Below are 17,933 nucleotides of genomic sequence, written 5' to 3' on the forward strand. Positions count from 1 at the left end.
TAAGCCTGTTGTCTAGAAGATAACGTAGTGTCAGAGGAAGGTCAGAGGTTATGTGTAGGGGTCGAGAGTTCAGGTTAGAGGAGAGAAGGGGAAGAGCAGATGATGAGAACAGTACCAGGAATTAGGCTCAGTAATCCTTTGCTCATCTCTTGTTAGCACGAGAAGTGTTCCAGGATGTGTTAAGGTATTTTGATCATCCAGTTTTGTGGATATTGAATTCATACTCAACATTCAGATCAATGGTATGTCCTTCATTTACCCTTGCCAGCACTGGACAGGTCACTCTTTCAAACAACCAATTAACCATAAAGCAAGCCAATAAGTCAGCCATTCTTTCATTAATCCACCCAGTTCAAAAGATGACACAATCATCCTGGTTTCACATGATTTATACAACATGTGGAATATTATCTATGATATGGCGCGTAGAAAATGAAAACAATCACTGATTAATTAATTGGGATTTATAATGATTTTTAAAATATTTTATTTGGGCCAGATAGAGGGGATGACCTGCGCAAATCGAGCTGGCTGAACCCCAGCTCCAACCTCTTAAACTGAAGATTTGTATGTTTCTTTCCACAGAAAGCAAATCCAAAGCAGAATGGTACTAGAATGTTGACCTATGATAAGAAAAAAAAGGATAAATATCTGCCAATTTCTGTGCTTTACTCAGTGAAAACAATTCCCATGGAAGCACCAAAATCAAATGGAAAAAATAATCCATAGTTCAAAACTTTTGGCCTGTCAAAGCCTTTATGTGGGCACTCAAATGTGTTACTTCTGAAAACATAATTCCTAACAAAACACATCATGAATATATCATGAATATATATAATCTTATTTATTATGAAGCAACGCCCTGTACATTTTTGGTTAGTGATATTTTTAGCCACTGCTTTTGTGCACTAGCAAGTATTTACAAGTATTCTACAGTGCCCATGTACTTGTACTTGTTAATAGGATCAGTTCATTGCTGATTTTATTCTTTTCATGGGATTTGATGGCAAGCAGAAAAATAAATAATGTCACAAGACTTTAATAACCCATTAGACATGGATCCATAAAGCAGTTTTAAGTATGCAGGGTAAGTCATCACATTTTATATTAGGACCAACGCCGTGGTGGTTAATTCATTCTGAATGATAAACCTTTAAAGACTTTTTGTTCAGGAATACTCTTCAATGATTTGGCCAAGTTATTCCAAGTAACTAATAAGCCCTATAACTAAGCCACTCTCTTGTCAGGCAGAATGCCACTGCAATAACCAAGCTACCAGTCAGCCAGCCGCTATTGATTCATGGGGTCAGTCGGCCCGTCAGTCATATCAGACCGGATTCTTTCTTTCCATCCATCCACCTATATATCGCTGCTTCCTCTTGCCTCCGATAAGCAGCTTTCCTAGTAAAGCCCCAGAGAGAGGGGGAGACGGGGAGATGTTCGGGTGTGGAAGTCTTACATCCCCTATGTGGTCGCCTCTACCTACAGTTGAGATGACCTGTATGTGTTTATTATGGGATGAGATCAGGACACAGTGCAATCCCGACAAAGAGATTGGAACACACACATACAGAGATAAAGTATCACGCATGCCAACAAACTCATAGAAGCACATCCAACACACCAACACACACCAATAGACAGCCAGACATGACCTTGTGTGTATAGGTTTAACCCTTAATTCATCCGTCATCCCAGTATGATAGTTGACCAATTCCACATGTTTCATTTAATTTAGGGCTTGTTAAAGGTTACATAGGTGAGGATACAGTAACAGATTAAATACCAAGAGCCCAGCAAATGTATGGATATGATGCCATGTTGACAGAAGGCTACTCTTGGGAGTATGACCTTCAATAGGTTTAAAGCAATTCCCCATCCACTCTCTCACACTTTCTATTTGTATTTATAATCTTTACTTCTCCTCTAGTGGACATGCTGCTCAGGCAGGTCAGAGTGAAAGGTTACAGGTATAGATTTGCAAAGCTAGTCAAAGGACTTTTGTCACGAAAGGTTGTGACAAATAACAACAGTTTGGTGAACACAATTGCAGGAAGCAACATAAAAAGTGGCGCCACCCGATGTAATGAAAAGTTAGGTGAGAGGTATTTAGTGCATATTTTAAAAAATCTGACTTTCTTACACATGTCTTAAAGACTCAAGAGTTAGATCACATCCAATATTTTGCATTTATTAGGAAAAATGTAAGCTTGTACCCAATAACACATCATTTTCCCAAGCTGGACACAACTAGAATTTACCAAATTTGTTAATATATTTTATTTCATTTCATGATTTGTGCTACAGATTTACTGTTGATGTTTGGGGTTTTTTGGATGCAGAATGAGCGTGCTTGAATCCAACGGAACAAATGGGTCATGACATTATCTTTGGCTGCCACACAAGCCAAACTCATCCATAGATAGGGTGTTACCCATGTGTCTGTGTGTGGGCTCCTGCCCATCCATGTAAATGAGCACAGGTTTATGTGTACGTATGTGCACATATGCCTGTGTTTATGCACGCTTGTGTGTTAGTGTGTGTATCTTGGCTGGAAAGCAGGGCCAGCCTCAGATGGGCAGCCGCAGACATATTGGTATGTTTCAACCCATTAGCCAATAAAACCGCAGGTAATCACCAAAAAAACACCTCCAGCTGGACAGGGAGGAGACCATGGGGTGGGAGAGGAGAGGAGAGGAAGATAGAGGAGAGGAAGTGTGTACACTAGTTTGAATACACACCAAGTTAAAACAAGGAATGAGAAAAAACGGAGAGAAGAGGGTTGGTGGACTGGGCACACGAATGTAGGAAGGAATTAGAGATATGTGTGTGCATGTATGTGTCGCAGCATGGAGGAAGTGGCTCTGGCAGCTGCTGTTTCAGTGGCATAAGTCCAGCGACACCTGACAACCTGCATCTATCACTCCCTTATTGAGGGAGAGGGATAAAGGGGAGTGAGGAGGAGGGCAAAGTGTGAGAGAGGGGAGAGGTAGGATGAAATGGGAAGACAGTACAAAAAAGTGGATGAGAGCAGCAACGATAAAGATAAGGAAACAGTAAACAGTGCAGAGGAACTGTAGTTGAGATGTGGTTTAAGGAAAAAAACTGTTTTTTAACAAGAACCATTTGTTCAATACTGTACATAAGTCAAGGTACAAGAAACAGTTTAAAGTCAGATATTTGTTTGATTAAAAAAAAGGGCCAAAATCAGGCAGAAACCCGGTGTGTACATTGGCGGGCAATTGTCATGCAGCAGGAAGACTTACACACACACACACACACACACACACACACTCAAAGGAGATTGTAGAGGATTTGAAGCCCTCATATATCCCCCTTGCTCACACCAGCATACACACACACACGCACACACACACACACACACACATACAAACTCACACGTTATACATAAGATCCTCCAAGAACCTGTCTACTCTACTGTAAGCCCACCTGTAAGTGCACAATAAGACACATAAAGACATACAGAGAGAGGGCCATAGCATACAGATGTAACCCCTTCCTTTGTAATTCCTACCACACATAGTCCTGTATCACCCCTTTATAGGGGCTTGAGATGTAAGCCGAGTACCCCATCCTGTTGAGTTGAGCTACTGTTCATTCAAATTTTACTAATAGTGTTATTTCTGTCATAGGACAAATAATAAGTGTGATCATTATAATTATCGACTATTGAGGTGCACAGTAGCACTCAGCATGTGAAGATGTTAAAAATTGTCTCAGTGAGAGGTTAAACACATTTAGCTTTAGTGCTACCTGCCCCATAAGTGGCTCTTTACTGCAGTTTTCCATTTAGCAGAGCTTGCCTGTTTAGCCTTGCACTAACAAGGCCTTTTGCCGACCACCCATTAACCCACGCAAATTCTGCGTCATTAGCACATTTAGCCTCAGTGCTAGGTAAGTGTCCCTCTTAATTGCTGAATTAATCTGCACCTTCTGTATCATCAGCATGTAAAGGTTAGGTATTAGTTAACTAGTCCTATTAGTAGTGTCCATTACACTGTAAGGGACCCCCCGCATTTAGCATGTTTAGCCTTTACTTTAACTAAGAAGGCCGATTAATGAGAATCTTGTTATCCATTAGGAAGTGTTCGTGCATTTAGCCTTTTCCCATAGCTAACTAGCCCCCTTAATCAACCCGGTAATGAGAAAACATCCTCTCCACAGCAGCAGTCAATAGTAATCACTGTTTACTCTCTTTCAGTGGGAGATGCATTGGCTTGCTATTGTCAGTTTGGCATGGGAGGAAAGAAACAATGCTGTTGTTTTTTGGTATTTAGTTCCTAACACATTTCCTAGATTAAACAACTTTCCTGAACAAAGAAACCAGCAATAGTCCTAACAAATCCATAACTGTGCTTGGCTTTGAACCGTGAGGAAGCAAAATAACTAAGTAGAGGAAATAAGCAGAACGGGAGACTGAGTGAAGCTGGAAATAAGAAAACGGAACAACAGAGTAAAACCAAAGGGAGAAAAACAGGTGGCACAATGTTGAGCGTTGGAAATTGGTCTCATTAAGACATGTAAAAACACTGTTAAAAAATATGTGAACTGAGAACAAAGATATCGAAAAGTTGAGGAAGAAATAGTGAGGCTGTGGACTGAACATTAAAGTATTGACCTTTAACACTCTTAAGGTGTTGTTTATTTTGGCGAGGGTTGTAAAGTTAATAGACTTACATGAGCTAATAATCTTATCCTCAGCTCTCATCAGCGTTAGCGAGTGAACTGTCAGCTAGTCACGCAACTTTAGCTTTATGAAGCACGCACATACATACTCATGTCACAGACACACACACACACACACACACACACACAACTCTTATTTTCCATTCAGTACAATGTTAAGTTTAAATGTAATCACTCACACCTCCATTCAACAGGCTTACATTTATAAAACATAATCCATACACCAAATCAGAATCAGAAATACTTTATTTATCTGGGAAAATTTGACCTATGACTTTAAGAAGTCATAGGTCAAGACCAACGTAGCTGAGTCAATTCTCATAAAAGTACTTTTTTTTTGTGTGTGTTTCTCTGTATATCTTTTCACAACTCTACATTTGTCTTCCTCTGTATCAAAAAATGAATTTAGACATATACTGTGTTTTTGTTCCATCTTTGTGCTGCAGGAAGTGTCTTAAACGGTTGTCAGCCCACATGAAATATCCATCTAAAATGAAACCCTTTCTCTGTGTTCCTCCAACATGTCTACACACAGGCAACATAGAGTACAGCTGTCCAGCCACCAACGAGTGCGAGATCACCAAGAGGAGACGCAAGTCGTGCCAGGCCTGCCGCTTCATGAAGTGTCTGACTGTGGGCATGCTGAGGGAGGGTAAGGGAAAAGGTCTCTTCCTTATCTTTCTCTGTTAACTGTGCTACATGTAGCATTTTAAGGCGTAAGAAAATACTCAGAGATACGGTTATATATACCAGCACTTTGAGTACTTCATGGCACCAGTGAGGTAAATGCAAAAAGAAATTCAAACCTGTTAACTCTGAGATTAAAAGATTACATACAAAGGACGAATGGGGAAGCAATGGGGTCTATGGGAAATGTGGTTTGTTTTGGCAACACAAGAACAGCAATGTGATGAAATACATTTAAACATGGTGTCTTGTTTTACAATAAATGTACCATAATACATCAAAGCATGTCAATGGCAAATTGATGTTGAACAATGCTACATGTATCACTTCTAAACAATTGTTAATACTCCTTATATACAGTATATTGTAATCTATTTCTTTTGGCATCATAACACAATCACATCGCCCAACGTTCAGTCTTTTGTTATCCTCATTAGTGTTCACAGCTTTGGTTTGCCTGTTTCACTTTTCATTTTCAGTGTTCGATAATCCTTTACTTCCACAAACGGAAGTAAGAATAGTTTCCGAGGGCAACACACACTACATCCTTGCCTTCCCTAAATGAGATAAACCATACAAGATTATTTCTACACTCACAGAGAGTGTTGCACGGGATTGAGGAAAAGTAAACAAAAAAAAAGAGAGACATTATCTACCCCCACACCACTTTGATTAAATACACTCACTCTCTCATTTTCACACTCCCTTGTTGCCTCTGCCTCTTTCTCTCCCTCTTGTCTGCCAACCTCTGACCTTTCTACTCCCACTGCACTTCCAACGATGAAAAGAGGGAGAGGAGTGGCAAGGGATGAAGAGGAGGGCCGAGAGAGAGAGAGGAATAGTGGGAGGGGGAAGGTAGCTAGCTAGAGGGAGGGGATTGATTTATAGGAGCTGAGAAGAGGGACCAGGGGAGGATGAGAGGCAGGGGGAGGATGGTTGAATGAAGCAGAAAGTGTGTGAGAGAGAGAAGAGAGGAGGGTCAAGGTTGTAATTGATGGGAGACCTGGCCTACACCCCCTTCCTCACAGTGGTCAAGGAGCGTGCCTCGGCCGACGCCTGCCAGCCCTCCCTCCATCCATTCATGTCTCCATGTCCCCCTCCGATGCTCCCACACAGTGCTACTGTACTGTTTCTGTTGCCTCTCTTGTGCCTTTAATACACACACCCTCCTCTTCATTCACTGTTCCCTCCATCCTGTTAGCACCTTGACAATCTCACAGACCTGCAGCTTCTTTTCCAGTTTGATGTCGACAGTCGTACATAAAAAAAACAACAACAAACAAATATATTTTATAAAATGTATCTGATGAAAAATGTTGTCGTACAGTCACAATTTGCTTTTTGGCTAGACTTATATTCTTATCATTTTTCTTAAAAAGCACAAAAAATATATGTTATCTCCAAAACTGAAAAAAGAAGAAAACATAAAAAACATAACTTTTTCCAAACATAATTACACCCAAATAAAAGGAAAAATGTCCTTTGCTCTTTGAATTTAACTTAAGAAAAACCTTCAATAATCTGAAGACTAAAACTTATAACTGTTGCAGTAAAAAAAGCTTGAATGAAAAGCTGATTAATTGCCAATAATTGACATTATGGCATCATTTTCACTGTTCTGGAGTAAGTCCGTGTTTTCTGAATATTCCCATTTACAAACTGTGTATAAAATAAGATACAGTTAAACACACCTCACAGATTTATACACCTAAACCAACAATGTTTAACTTCCTCCAACAGCCATGTTTTTACTTCACTGCAAAAAAACATGCTTTACTCAGATATCTCTCTATCTTTTGCACACACACAGTTATACACACACACACACACACACACACACACACACACACACAATGCCAACAAGCTGCTGTCGAAGCGATTGTTCCCCCAGTTGATCTGACATAGGCAGAACCCATGTCTCATCTCGTGTTTTGTCTCGCGTATGTGTGTGTGTGGCCACAAATACCCATACACATGTGTAAGTGCATGTATTATTGGCAGCTCTGACAGTCTCACAGTTCACGCATCCTTCTGCTGCACACATAAACCACATTACACTTGTCAATAAACCCTTACAAAGCCAACATTTGCAAGAAATTAACTTTAAATATTTAAAATGCTTACAAATTAAGTCATTGACTATAGTTCTTAGGGCTGTGGTTTGCCCACTTATCCAATATGGGAGTAAAACTATGATGCCTTTTGTTGCCCCTGCTTCCCTGCTCCACACACATATATCATGCACACACACTCAGACACATGCACAGCCACCTAGGCCTACATATATATACATCAACATGACAGACCACAGTCACCTCATTTGTGGTGGGGGGTGTGAATGTAATACATGAGGTCCCGCTCTACATATAAATAAGGGTCATTTGGGAAATTGATACATCCATTTTCCTATACCTTCTCATTTTTTTATGTATTTGAACTGTGATGTATGACAATGATCAAGAACTATAAAAAGGAGCTACATGTAAATTTGCCATTTTGCTTTAGTCTGCTGGATATATTAGTTAATAGTTTATAGTACATTTTCTTTTTTAAAGAAATAGGAGATGCTGCAGAGATAGAATCGGAGGATGAAACCCTCTCTATTAGTCACATACATGCACACAGCAGAGCTTTCTCTTCGTAGAAAGAAAGAAATTGGTCCTCTGCATTTAACCCATCCTAGTACTAGGAGCAGTGGGCAGCTATTGTGGAGGTGCCTTGCTCAAGGGCACCACAGCAGGGCATAGGAAGTGAACTGGGACCTCTCCAAGTAGCAGTCCACTTTCCATATTTTTTCAAGTCTGTTCGGGGACTTGAACAAGCGACCCTACGATTCCCAGTCCAAGCCCCTACTTACTGAGCCACTGTTGGACACTACATATCTCATGAAATTATCTCATAATATGGAAACTCCAACTGAAACCCTTATAATGCAGTGGTGTCGCAGGAAACGAATCATGAACTAAAGCAAACTATTTAAAAAATCTGAAAAAATACCTAGACTAGACAATATTAACCACATCATTGCATAGACCAATGACAGAACAACAAAAACATTGTTATACTACCTAGTCAAACATATTACCACTCTCAACCAACAATCCTTTGCACACACAACATTTAAGAACATTGCCCAGTGTGTTATCCAACCCTTCCGGGTGTATGCACCGTTGCAGCGGATTTGCATAGACGATAATGGTAAGTGGCTAGATCAGTTAGCATCAGAGCTAACTGTGGTTGTCAGGGGCTAGCTCACGGGAGAAAGGTGAAGATAAAGTGGTAAGGGGGGAGTAGGGTGGAGGACAGTGATTTTGTGTGTGTGTCTTTGTGTTTGGGTATGTAGATGCTGTAGTTTACCCCTTAGGGCAAGATCTGCCTCAAATTAGCTGTGTCGCCCTGGGAGACAGAGAGGGTGAGATGAAAAGCAAAAGCAAGTGAGGCAGCAAGGGTGTGTGTGTGTGTGTGTGTTTGTGGGTGTGTGTGTGTGTGTGTGTGTGTGTGTGTGTGTGTGTGTGTGTGTGTGTGTGTGTGTTGGACCAAAAGAGAGGCCAGAGGGTCGGTAAACCAGCCTCAGAGTGGAGCATTTTCTTTATATTTTCTCTTAAACGCACACCTGATTGTGTCAATACACATACATGTACACACACCTCTGTCTGTGTGGAGAATTGAGGAGAGGAGAGGCGTAAACAAGTAAGGGGGTAAACTGAAGGATGGAGCGAACACGGGGCACCCACCCACCAATATGTAGCAGCTAATTTCTGGAGCAAGGCAATTAAAAGGCCTGACTATATTATGAGAACTTCCCCTCTGGCAATGACTGTCTGTCCATTTTTAATGAGGTCATAATGATGCGTCAGCTGAAGACCAAAAAGGTCACAGGGGCGTGGCTAAAACCTGCCTAGAGAAAGGGTAAAAGGAGGAGTGAGGAAACAGAAGTATTACTGCATGTAAAATATTTCCCAATAGACAAACAGGAGGTTGACTACGATTTGTAAGGAATATCTCAGACAATACATTTTAATTGACTTTATTTAACAGCTTACACGCTGCAGGAAATTATTTTATTTGTACAAAACAGACAAGGTAAGACAGACATTCATATTCAGCAGTAATGTTTACAATTGTCACAAACAGAAAACAAAACACATATCAGACATTTGAACATCTGGCAGAGGCACACAGACCGGGATTCAGCAATATTCAGTATGCATGTACATCGTACATATTGACACATTTGATCCCTTACAACATAGCGGCTTTGATGATAGCACGTCTGATGAGTCGTTGTTAAACAGACAGAATGTGTTGAATCCAAACCCAAAGCCTCCATCTCTATATTGCCATAAACGGCCAGCTGGATTCAGATGGTAGACTACGAGAGAGACAAGTCCACAGACTGCAAATATAAACGTTGGCATACTGCCCCTTACCCACACACACACACAAACACACACACACACACACACACACACACACACACACACACACACACACACACACACACACACACACACACACACACATACACACACGGCTCGTGCCAACTTTGGCCATGCTCCCCACGGCCTCTAAGACCTAATGAGTGAGATCGGGTGGAAGGCCCCAGTCTGTGTAAGTGTTGGTTCTGGTGTGTGTGTGTGTGTGTGTGTGTGTGTGTGTGTGTGTGTGTGTGTGTGTGTGTGTGTGTGTGTGTGTGTGTGTGTGTGTGTGTGTGTGTGTGTGTGTGTGTGTGTGTGTGTGTGTCTGGGTGTGTGTGTGTGTGTGTGTGTGTGTGGGTGTTTTCTGTTTATATACAGCTGGCAGTGTGCGTCATGACTCTCTTCATAGCTCAACAGTCCTGACTGCTGCTCAGATCTTATTGCTACACACACATAGTCATAAATACAACAATCAAGAGGACTGGTGGAAAATATCAGTGATTAAAAAGGTTATACGATTAAATGAAATGACAAGGAAACAGAGTGTGGGTCAATAGATGATTGGTTAATGAATAGTGCAGGAGGAGATAACAAGAAGAAGGAAGGACAGGATGAAAATAGAGGAAGACCAGAGGAGGAGAGAGCAAGTGACGGGAGGAGGGAGGACACAAGAGGAGAGGATTGAGAAACAGAGGAAGGGAGTGCCAGACAACTGGTGGCGTCTGGTGTTCTCCCATGGGAAAGTTGTAGCTAAATCTGGCCCTGTAGCGTCTGTCCTGAGTGAGTGTTTGTGTGTGTGACTCTCCTGTGGTTGCATCCCAGCAAGAAAGGAGCGATAATGGAAACAGTGTGACGAGAGATCTGCCTAAGTGGTCCACTTTCTTTCTCTGAGAGAAGAGGAAATGTGGTGGGAAGTGGGTTTAGGAATAGCGATTTTCAAATCTGGAAAGTAAATAATTAGTAAAACATCAACAAAACGTCTGATTGTTGAAATGGTGTATTTTCCTCGGGAACATGTAACTCGGCAAGTTTGTTGGCTAATGTCGCCGATATTAATTGCATTTTTAAATGGTGATAATAAACAGTAGCATAATCTAAGAAATGTGGATTGAACAGTAGTTGTGTTTATTGGTGTATTTAATAAACACAGCCTCATAAGAAATAGGGCCATTTACGTGGAAAAGGCAACATCTTTTAAAGACCTCACATGGTCACACACATGGCCACATTCACACACACTCACACACATATTCACACACCAGTGACAGCCACCTGCCCGCTGCCTCAGGCAGTGCTGTTCAGATCTGTTCTGGTCTAAACAAACGTCACTGCATGACACCACACACACTTTCCTCTTAACCTCCCCCCACCCCTTTCTCATGCTCTCTTTATTTTTTCGTTCCTTCTATAAGATTTTTAAGATTGTCTGCCAAATTACAACACCGACTTTAACCAACAATTAGCTTTAACTGATCCAGATAAACCAGATACACGGAAAATTATCCATATTCTGGTTATTTTACAGCTATATATGCACTTGTGTTGTGCGATTCTTTGTTGTTATTTATAGACACACATGCACACACACACACAAACACATTAGATTTAAATGGTTCTGTTGTCTTACCCAATCTATTCGCCCATCAGTTGTTAAACCCACATAGGAAAACCCTTTATGTTATTACATCAACACTGGGGTTTCACAGAAACCTACACACACGCAAACACACACACAGAAACATAAGGTGATAACCTGGTCTAAGGTGGAAGACAGACTTCAACCCTGTTACAACTTCAATTACCATAAAACTGCTCTCTCTTCCTCTCCTCGTCTCTGCCTCTTTAAATGCTCCCTTCCTCTCATGCTTTTTGTCATCCTTTTTTCACTTAGCTGTGATCAACACAAATCAATCATTTTACTTGTCTTCCTACTCCTCTCTCCACTCAATCCTTCACTCCTCTTCTGGCCCTCTTTCATCCTCTCATTCGCTTATCATATCATTGACCATCTGAAATCAATCCATTTTCTCTCGTCTTTCCTCTTTACCTCTCTCTTCTATCTTTCGTTTTTCATGCTCGCAGCTTCTCTGTTCAAAAGCACTTAGGTGTCAAAGGCATTTCACTCGCAATCCCTCAACTGTTCAAACACACACGTGTGTGCTGACACAGAGTGACGCCAGTGCGTTGTAAAATCTATGCTGATTTGATCAGTGCAGGTCGTGCTATTGACAGACAACAATATTCCCACGATAGGAAAGACTCACCTTCATCACTGTCACTGTGTGTGTAACAGTGTGTGACAAAAGTCTGTTAAAATACATGTATATTTAAAATAGAAATGTAAAATATTATTATATGGTATCAGAACAGTTTACACCCAATATCTATGCAACACAAAAAAAGAACAGGAACGTTTTGATACATACTGTGTGTGTGTGTGTGTGTGTGTGTGTGTGTGTGTGTGTGTGTGTGTGTGTGTGTGTGTGTGTGTGTGTGTGTGTGTGTGTGTGTGTGTGTGTGTGTGTGTGTGTGTGTGTGTGTGTGTGTGTGTGTGTGTGTGTGTGTGTGTGTGTGTGAGCAGTAGACGAAGTGGATGTGTACTTTTAGTTGACATAATAATTAACATATATAATTGAGGCGTATAACCTCTGTGGATTTCGTCTTTTCTTTCATGGCTCTTTCCCTTTCTCTTATTATGTTATTCCTATCTCATTTCCTTTTATCATCCCTCACTTCTTCCCTTCTTTTCTCTCTCATTTCATATCACTTTTGTCTCATTCTTCTTTTCTTTACTAGCCCATCCATTACTTACCCCTCCCCTTCTCCACCTATTTCACAACCTGTGCGTTACTCCTCTCTCCTCTCCTCTTTTTTTCTACCCTTTCTTTTATCATAATCTTCCATTAATACCTTTTTTCATTTTTATCTAAATTTTATTTCTTTTCTCTCGCCCTTTTATTCCATTTCACCCATTCCCTGTTCAATTATTCTGTACTTCACTTGCCTTTTTTTCCCGCTTTACATTTTTTTCTTATCCTTACATTTCTTCTCCCCCCGCCTCTTTTCCTCTCCTTTCCTCATTCCTTCCCTCTTCTCCTCTCATGCCCATTCTTTATGACTTGAAGGCTCATTTGTTAAGAGGAGGTAGAGCACTCTCACTCTCCCCCTACCCTCCTCCTGTCCCTTTTTTGTAGGCTTTGGAAATATAATTTTCAATTTTTAATTTGATTCATTTAGATTTGATCATTAATCAGTGCTGAGAGAGAGTTAATTTGGTGGAAAATAGATGAGGTAGTTAGAGAGGGCTCTTTATAAAGTGAGCTCAGCTCAGCACTTGGTCTTTTAGGTGTAAGGAAAAGAGAAAGTGAAAAATTGAGAGTCTGCATGTAGAGTGTGTGTGTAGGGGAAAAGTGTGTTTGCAATAGACAGTACTAAGAGTAAAATAAATGTTCGCTGAGTGTCAACAACTAACAATCTTATGGTACTACTTTATCGGGAATCAGTTGAAGGATTATGGAACAAAAGCAACCTGTAATACACACGTGAGGGTACAATACAGACATGGAAAACTGATCTTTGCCCTCCCTTTTTGATACCTACTTCAAATTTGTATTATCTCTTGATGAATTTTGTATGAATCTTGAAACCTTTTTGTTTACAATCGTATTAGTCCAACCCCATCCAAACATCCATCCTCTCTCTCCTCTTCTGACCAACCACTGACCCAGGCAATGACTGAGCAAGCTGCTTGTCGGGGGCTTACCCAAACACAACATTGGGGGTGTGGGTTAGAGAAATGTGTGTGTGAGAGAAAAAATGAAAGAGTGTGTTTGAATGTGTGAGTGCGTTTGTACCCCCTGGTGTTAAGAGTTTCTTGACCGTTTGCTGACACTGTCCCCCCCACTGTACCTGGACTGTCAGCCCTTCTGTCTACCTATTTTGGTCTTGAGCACGGACACGCACACACACACACACACACACACACACACACACACACACACACACACACACACACACACACACACACACACACACACACAGATGCATGTCATGTTCAGTTCACTGGGTTGACTGCTGCCTAGGTCAGTAAGAGCTTTCGAAATGACTACATTACCATAAAACAAATGAGTACACTGAAGATGGTCTGAATAAAAGCAAACCCCGAAATGTGCATCTGTTCAGAACACAAATAAAACATGGAAACACATGCTCTCACAAATGCCAACAAAATGCACAAACATGCTCACTGACATTTTTAGTCTTTACTGCCAATAGGATGTCTTTCTGTTAAACCTCTAAGGTGTGTTGTCTTCGTCGTTGTCAGCACATTTTTCAGAGGATTTAAATCTCTCTGTGTTAGCAAATCTCTCTCCTATTCGCTCTCTGTTTTTGCCCCCTCCTCTTCCTTTTTGTTCTGTCCATCTATACATTTAGTGCTTACAGTTTTTAATGGATTTGCACTGGGAAAGCTATGGGAAAGCCCTCAACAGAAAATGTTTTCAGATCTTTATCTGTTGATGAAGGTGATGAAACCCTACTGAGTCTTATTTTATTTCTGAATGATATATTTAAAAAATCGTGTTAGTTTGTAACGTTTGATAGCCCTTTTTCGTTCCTCCTCTCCTCTCCTCCTCCAGGGTACATGACACCTCTGTCTTCCTTATCCATCTTTAAGTGGTAACCACGGTAACATCCAATCCCTTGAGAGATAGGCCTAATTAAATTAGGAATCCTTTGTGTCAATTAATTAACGAGACAGAGAGAGAGACAGCAACAGAGAGACTGAGACTGGGCAAGAGACAGGAAAAGAGAAAGTCAGAAAGCCAAAGACACAACATGAGAGAGAGAGAGGAAGAGAGGGCCTTTTACTCAAATGGTGTATCTATAAATTAGTTAGTTGTAGAACAAAAGAGGCAAGCGAGTTTAACAAGCTTGACGATAACATAAAAGTGCCTGCATGCGTACCACATACATGTATGCACTGCAGAAACAGTACCGCTATCACCACTTCACTTCCAGACATATTATGTAATCTCATTTCCTCTCTCTTTTTATTATCTTTATTTATATTCCTTGTCTTTTTGTCAAACAATCAAAAGAGTTCAAAAGTCATGCACAGTGTTTTGATACACGTCTTCTGTCACTTCTTGCAGGTGTTCGTCTGGACAGGGTTCGTGGCGGGAGACAGAAGTATAAACGCCGGATAGATGCGGACAACAGTCCATACCTGAACCCACAGCTGGCTCTGCCTCCCAAGAAGCCATGTAAGAGCACACACACTCACTCTTGACTGGTAACAGTATATGTGACAGCGTTTTTCTCTCCTAGGGTTGAGCAGTGATTCTCAAGGACAGACATTTGCATACTGTCCTTGGTGCACAGTAACTCATCCTCTACAAATTGACATTTGTGCTACAGTGACAATAGCATATGATAAAGTGTGTAGTGGGTACAATGGAGGACATAGTGCTTAAGGAAAATCATCCCAAGAAATTAACAGGAAAGCTTAAAATTCTAGTAAATTTTAGCAGGCGTTGATCAGAAATCAGAAGTAAACCTTACTGCCTTCCTTCAGTCTGTATACTAATTAAGACAGTTGGACATTAATCAGATTTAAACACACACACACACACACACACACACACACACACACACACACACACACACACACACACACACACACACACACACACACACACACACACACACACACACACACACACACAAATAGACTGAGGGTAGTGAGAAGCCCATCTGTTTGGGACCAAGTTTATCTCCCTGTCTCAGCTGCAAGCAGTATGCGGTCATAATATTTTATACGTGTAATATTTCACTATAAAGGTATTCATTTAGGTCCGGCTGGATTGGCTGCGTTTTTTAAAGAATGAAACCATCGCCAAAACATGATGATTGAAAAATTAACAAGGGAGACAGTGAGTGAGAGTAACCGGGGAACAGGTGGAGACAGAGGGAGAGACTGAGTCTAAAGGAGAAGGCTTCTCTGAGAGAGAGGGAGGAAGGGAGGGAACAGCCAGAACCCTAATCCGGATTAAATCCAATCTGGCAACCACATCAAACTAGAGTTAGCTCTTTAGCTAAGCGTCTGCTCACACACGACACACACACACACATACACTCACACGCGCAGTGCAGATTGAGCAGTGTTTAGCAGCTTGGTCCCCAAAGCCCATTTTGCTTAAAGCTGGAGCATATTCTGCTTTAGGCCAATATGCTGAATGGCTCCAACACAGCTTACCGCGACTTCTGCACTACTAATCATTGAAATGATTGGTTAATATGAGTGTGTGTACACTATGCGTGTGTGTTTATAATATATGTGTTTACATATACAGATCATGTGTGGGATCCAGCTAACTAAATCACAGCGTTTTCCTTAAACTAGTCTCTAGTCCTGCTGTTATATCAACATTTGTCTCAAGTATTTATTTAGGATTTCATCTCTTTTTATATATTTTCCTAAATGGACACAAATCTCTCTGTGAGCTGAAAACAAAAACTATAGCGTTGATATAGACTTCCTGGGCCTCTCTTGTTCTTTTTCTCTCACACATAGTCAATACACACAAAAAAAATCTTTCTGTCTCACTCAGATACACGCACACAGCCCATCTATCTGTAGCCCAATCCCCAGCCTCAGCGTCCCCATTGATTGTGTGAGAACAGAACAATAGCCCAGGGTTTGGAAATGGGCTTCCATTGATTCTAATTAGGGAAACATTAAATAAGATTTACCCACAGATACTGCACTGTGACTGGGATTGGTTAGGCTCACCCTGTAGCTGGAGCTAGAGGGAAGAGGATGGAAAGAATATATCTATGAACAAATGTGTGTGTGCGTGCGTGTGTGTGTGTGTGTGTGTGTGTGTGTATATGTAACAGAATTGGGGGCGGAGAGTGTTAGATCAATACACAACTCATCCCCTCCAACTCTGTTTCACTCTCTCTTGCTGTTTATCTCTATCTAGCTGTCGCTCTCTCCACTCTTCCTGTCTGTCTTTTACAATCTGTCCATGGCTCTATTTCTACCTGTCTGCCTTCTCCCAATTTCTTTCTTTGCTTGTCTTCTCTTTTCCTCTATCCCTCGCTCCTCTCTTGCTTTTTCTATCCTCTGTTATTATTCCCATGCTTGATTAGTCAGTGGATTAATTTGGAAGCAGGGTATCAGTCTGTTACTAATGGGCCATAGAGATCTCATCAACACATGTCACCATTACCAGCTGAGCTGTTTGGCTTTTGGTATTATCTTCCCCTTCTGTATGTATCAGCGAAGCTTCTTAAAGCAGCGATACAAATGAACATTTTAGGTAAACTGACTCCCCAGCTGTAATGACCGTTAATGACACCTTGAAGCATCTTCTAAACTGGCTTCAATCCATTTTTTATCTTGTGTAATCTTTGGTCTTGCTGCCAAATTACTGGAATCAAATCAGTTATTTGTTGGACTATTGTTGAAAAATTCCACAGAACATTATAAAGCAATGTAATCCTCCTAACTGATCTTGTTTCCATTACAAAATGTGATATAGAATGGCAAAATACCGTCAAATGACTGTCAGTCTGCTTGTTTGCTGTATGTCATATCACTATACTGTAAAAATATATATTTGAGATGATTTCTAAACATTCTGCCACACAAGTTTAACATTTTCCATTTGTATATATTCATATTTGTATCAAATGCTGTATGTGTAATATATTTAAACTGGATCTGTGTGCTGTTTATGATAGCGTGTACTGAAATGTGTTGTTAGTTGACTTTCTATTTCTTCTAGTCTAACTGTCATGTCAGCTACTTATTCTGCTGCATTTTTGAGTACCTTCAGACGTGTATTATTCCATACCTATGTGTTATCTAGAAATCTATGTTAAAAGAGAATTTGTATATGACCTTTCACTTGTTTGCACCAGATTGGTGTGGAACAGCTTGCGCCCTAATACGGCAAAAATTCACCATCTCTCTGTCTCTGTGTCTTTCTCCTTGTCTGGTGGTCATGTAAGATGCCTTTGGCTGCCTTGCAGATAACAAAATCGTCTCTCACCTGCTGGTGGCCGAGCCAGAGAAGATTTACGCCATGCCTGACCCGACAGTACCAGACAGCG

At 40.9% G+C, this 17,933-nt stretch overlaps 1 protein-coding gene across 2 annotated transcripts in view; it reads left to right on the forward strand.

Moving 5' to 3' along the window:
- Positions 1 to 17,933, forward strand: part of esrrga (estrogen-related receptor gamma a) — a 149,171-nt gene that overhangs the window by 102,821 nt on the left and 28,417 nt on the right. For both annotated transcript variants that reach the window (XM_063882110.1, XM_063882111.1), the window contains 3 exons: positions 5,243 to 5,359; positions 14,966 to 15,076; positions 17,832 to 17,933. The exon at positions 17,832 to 17,933 is cut by the window's right edge and continues 81 nt beyond it. In XM_063882110.1, the coding sequence (XP_063738180.1) occupies positions 5,243 to 5,359; positions 14,966 to 15,076; positions 17,832 to 17,933 (330 nt within the window). The remainder of the gene's footprint in view (positions 1 to 5,242; positions 5,360 to 14,965; positions 15,077 to 17,831) is intronic.

Source organism: Eleginops maclovinus, chromosome 4 (genome assembly GCF_036324505.1).
Source record: "Eleginops maclovinus isolate JMC-PN-2008 ecotype Puerto Natales chromosome 4, JC_Emac_rtc_rv5, whole genome shotgun sequence".
In the NCBI taxonomy this organism is placed as follows: domain Eukaryota; kingdom Metazoa; phylum Chordata; class Actinopteri; order Perciformes; family Eleginopidae; genus Eleginops; species Eleginops maclovinus.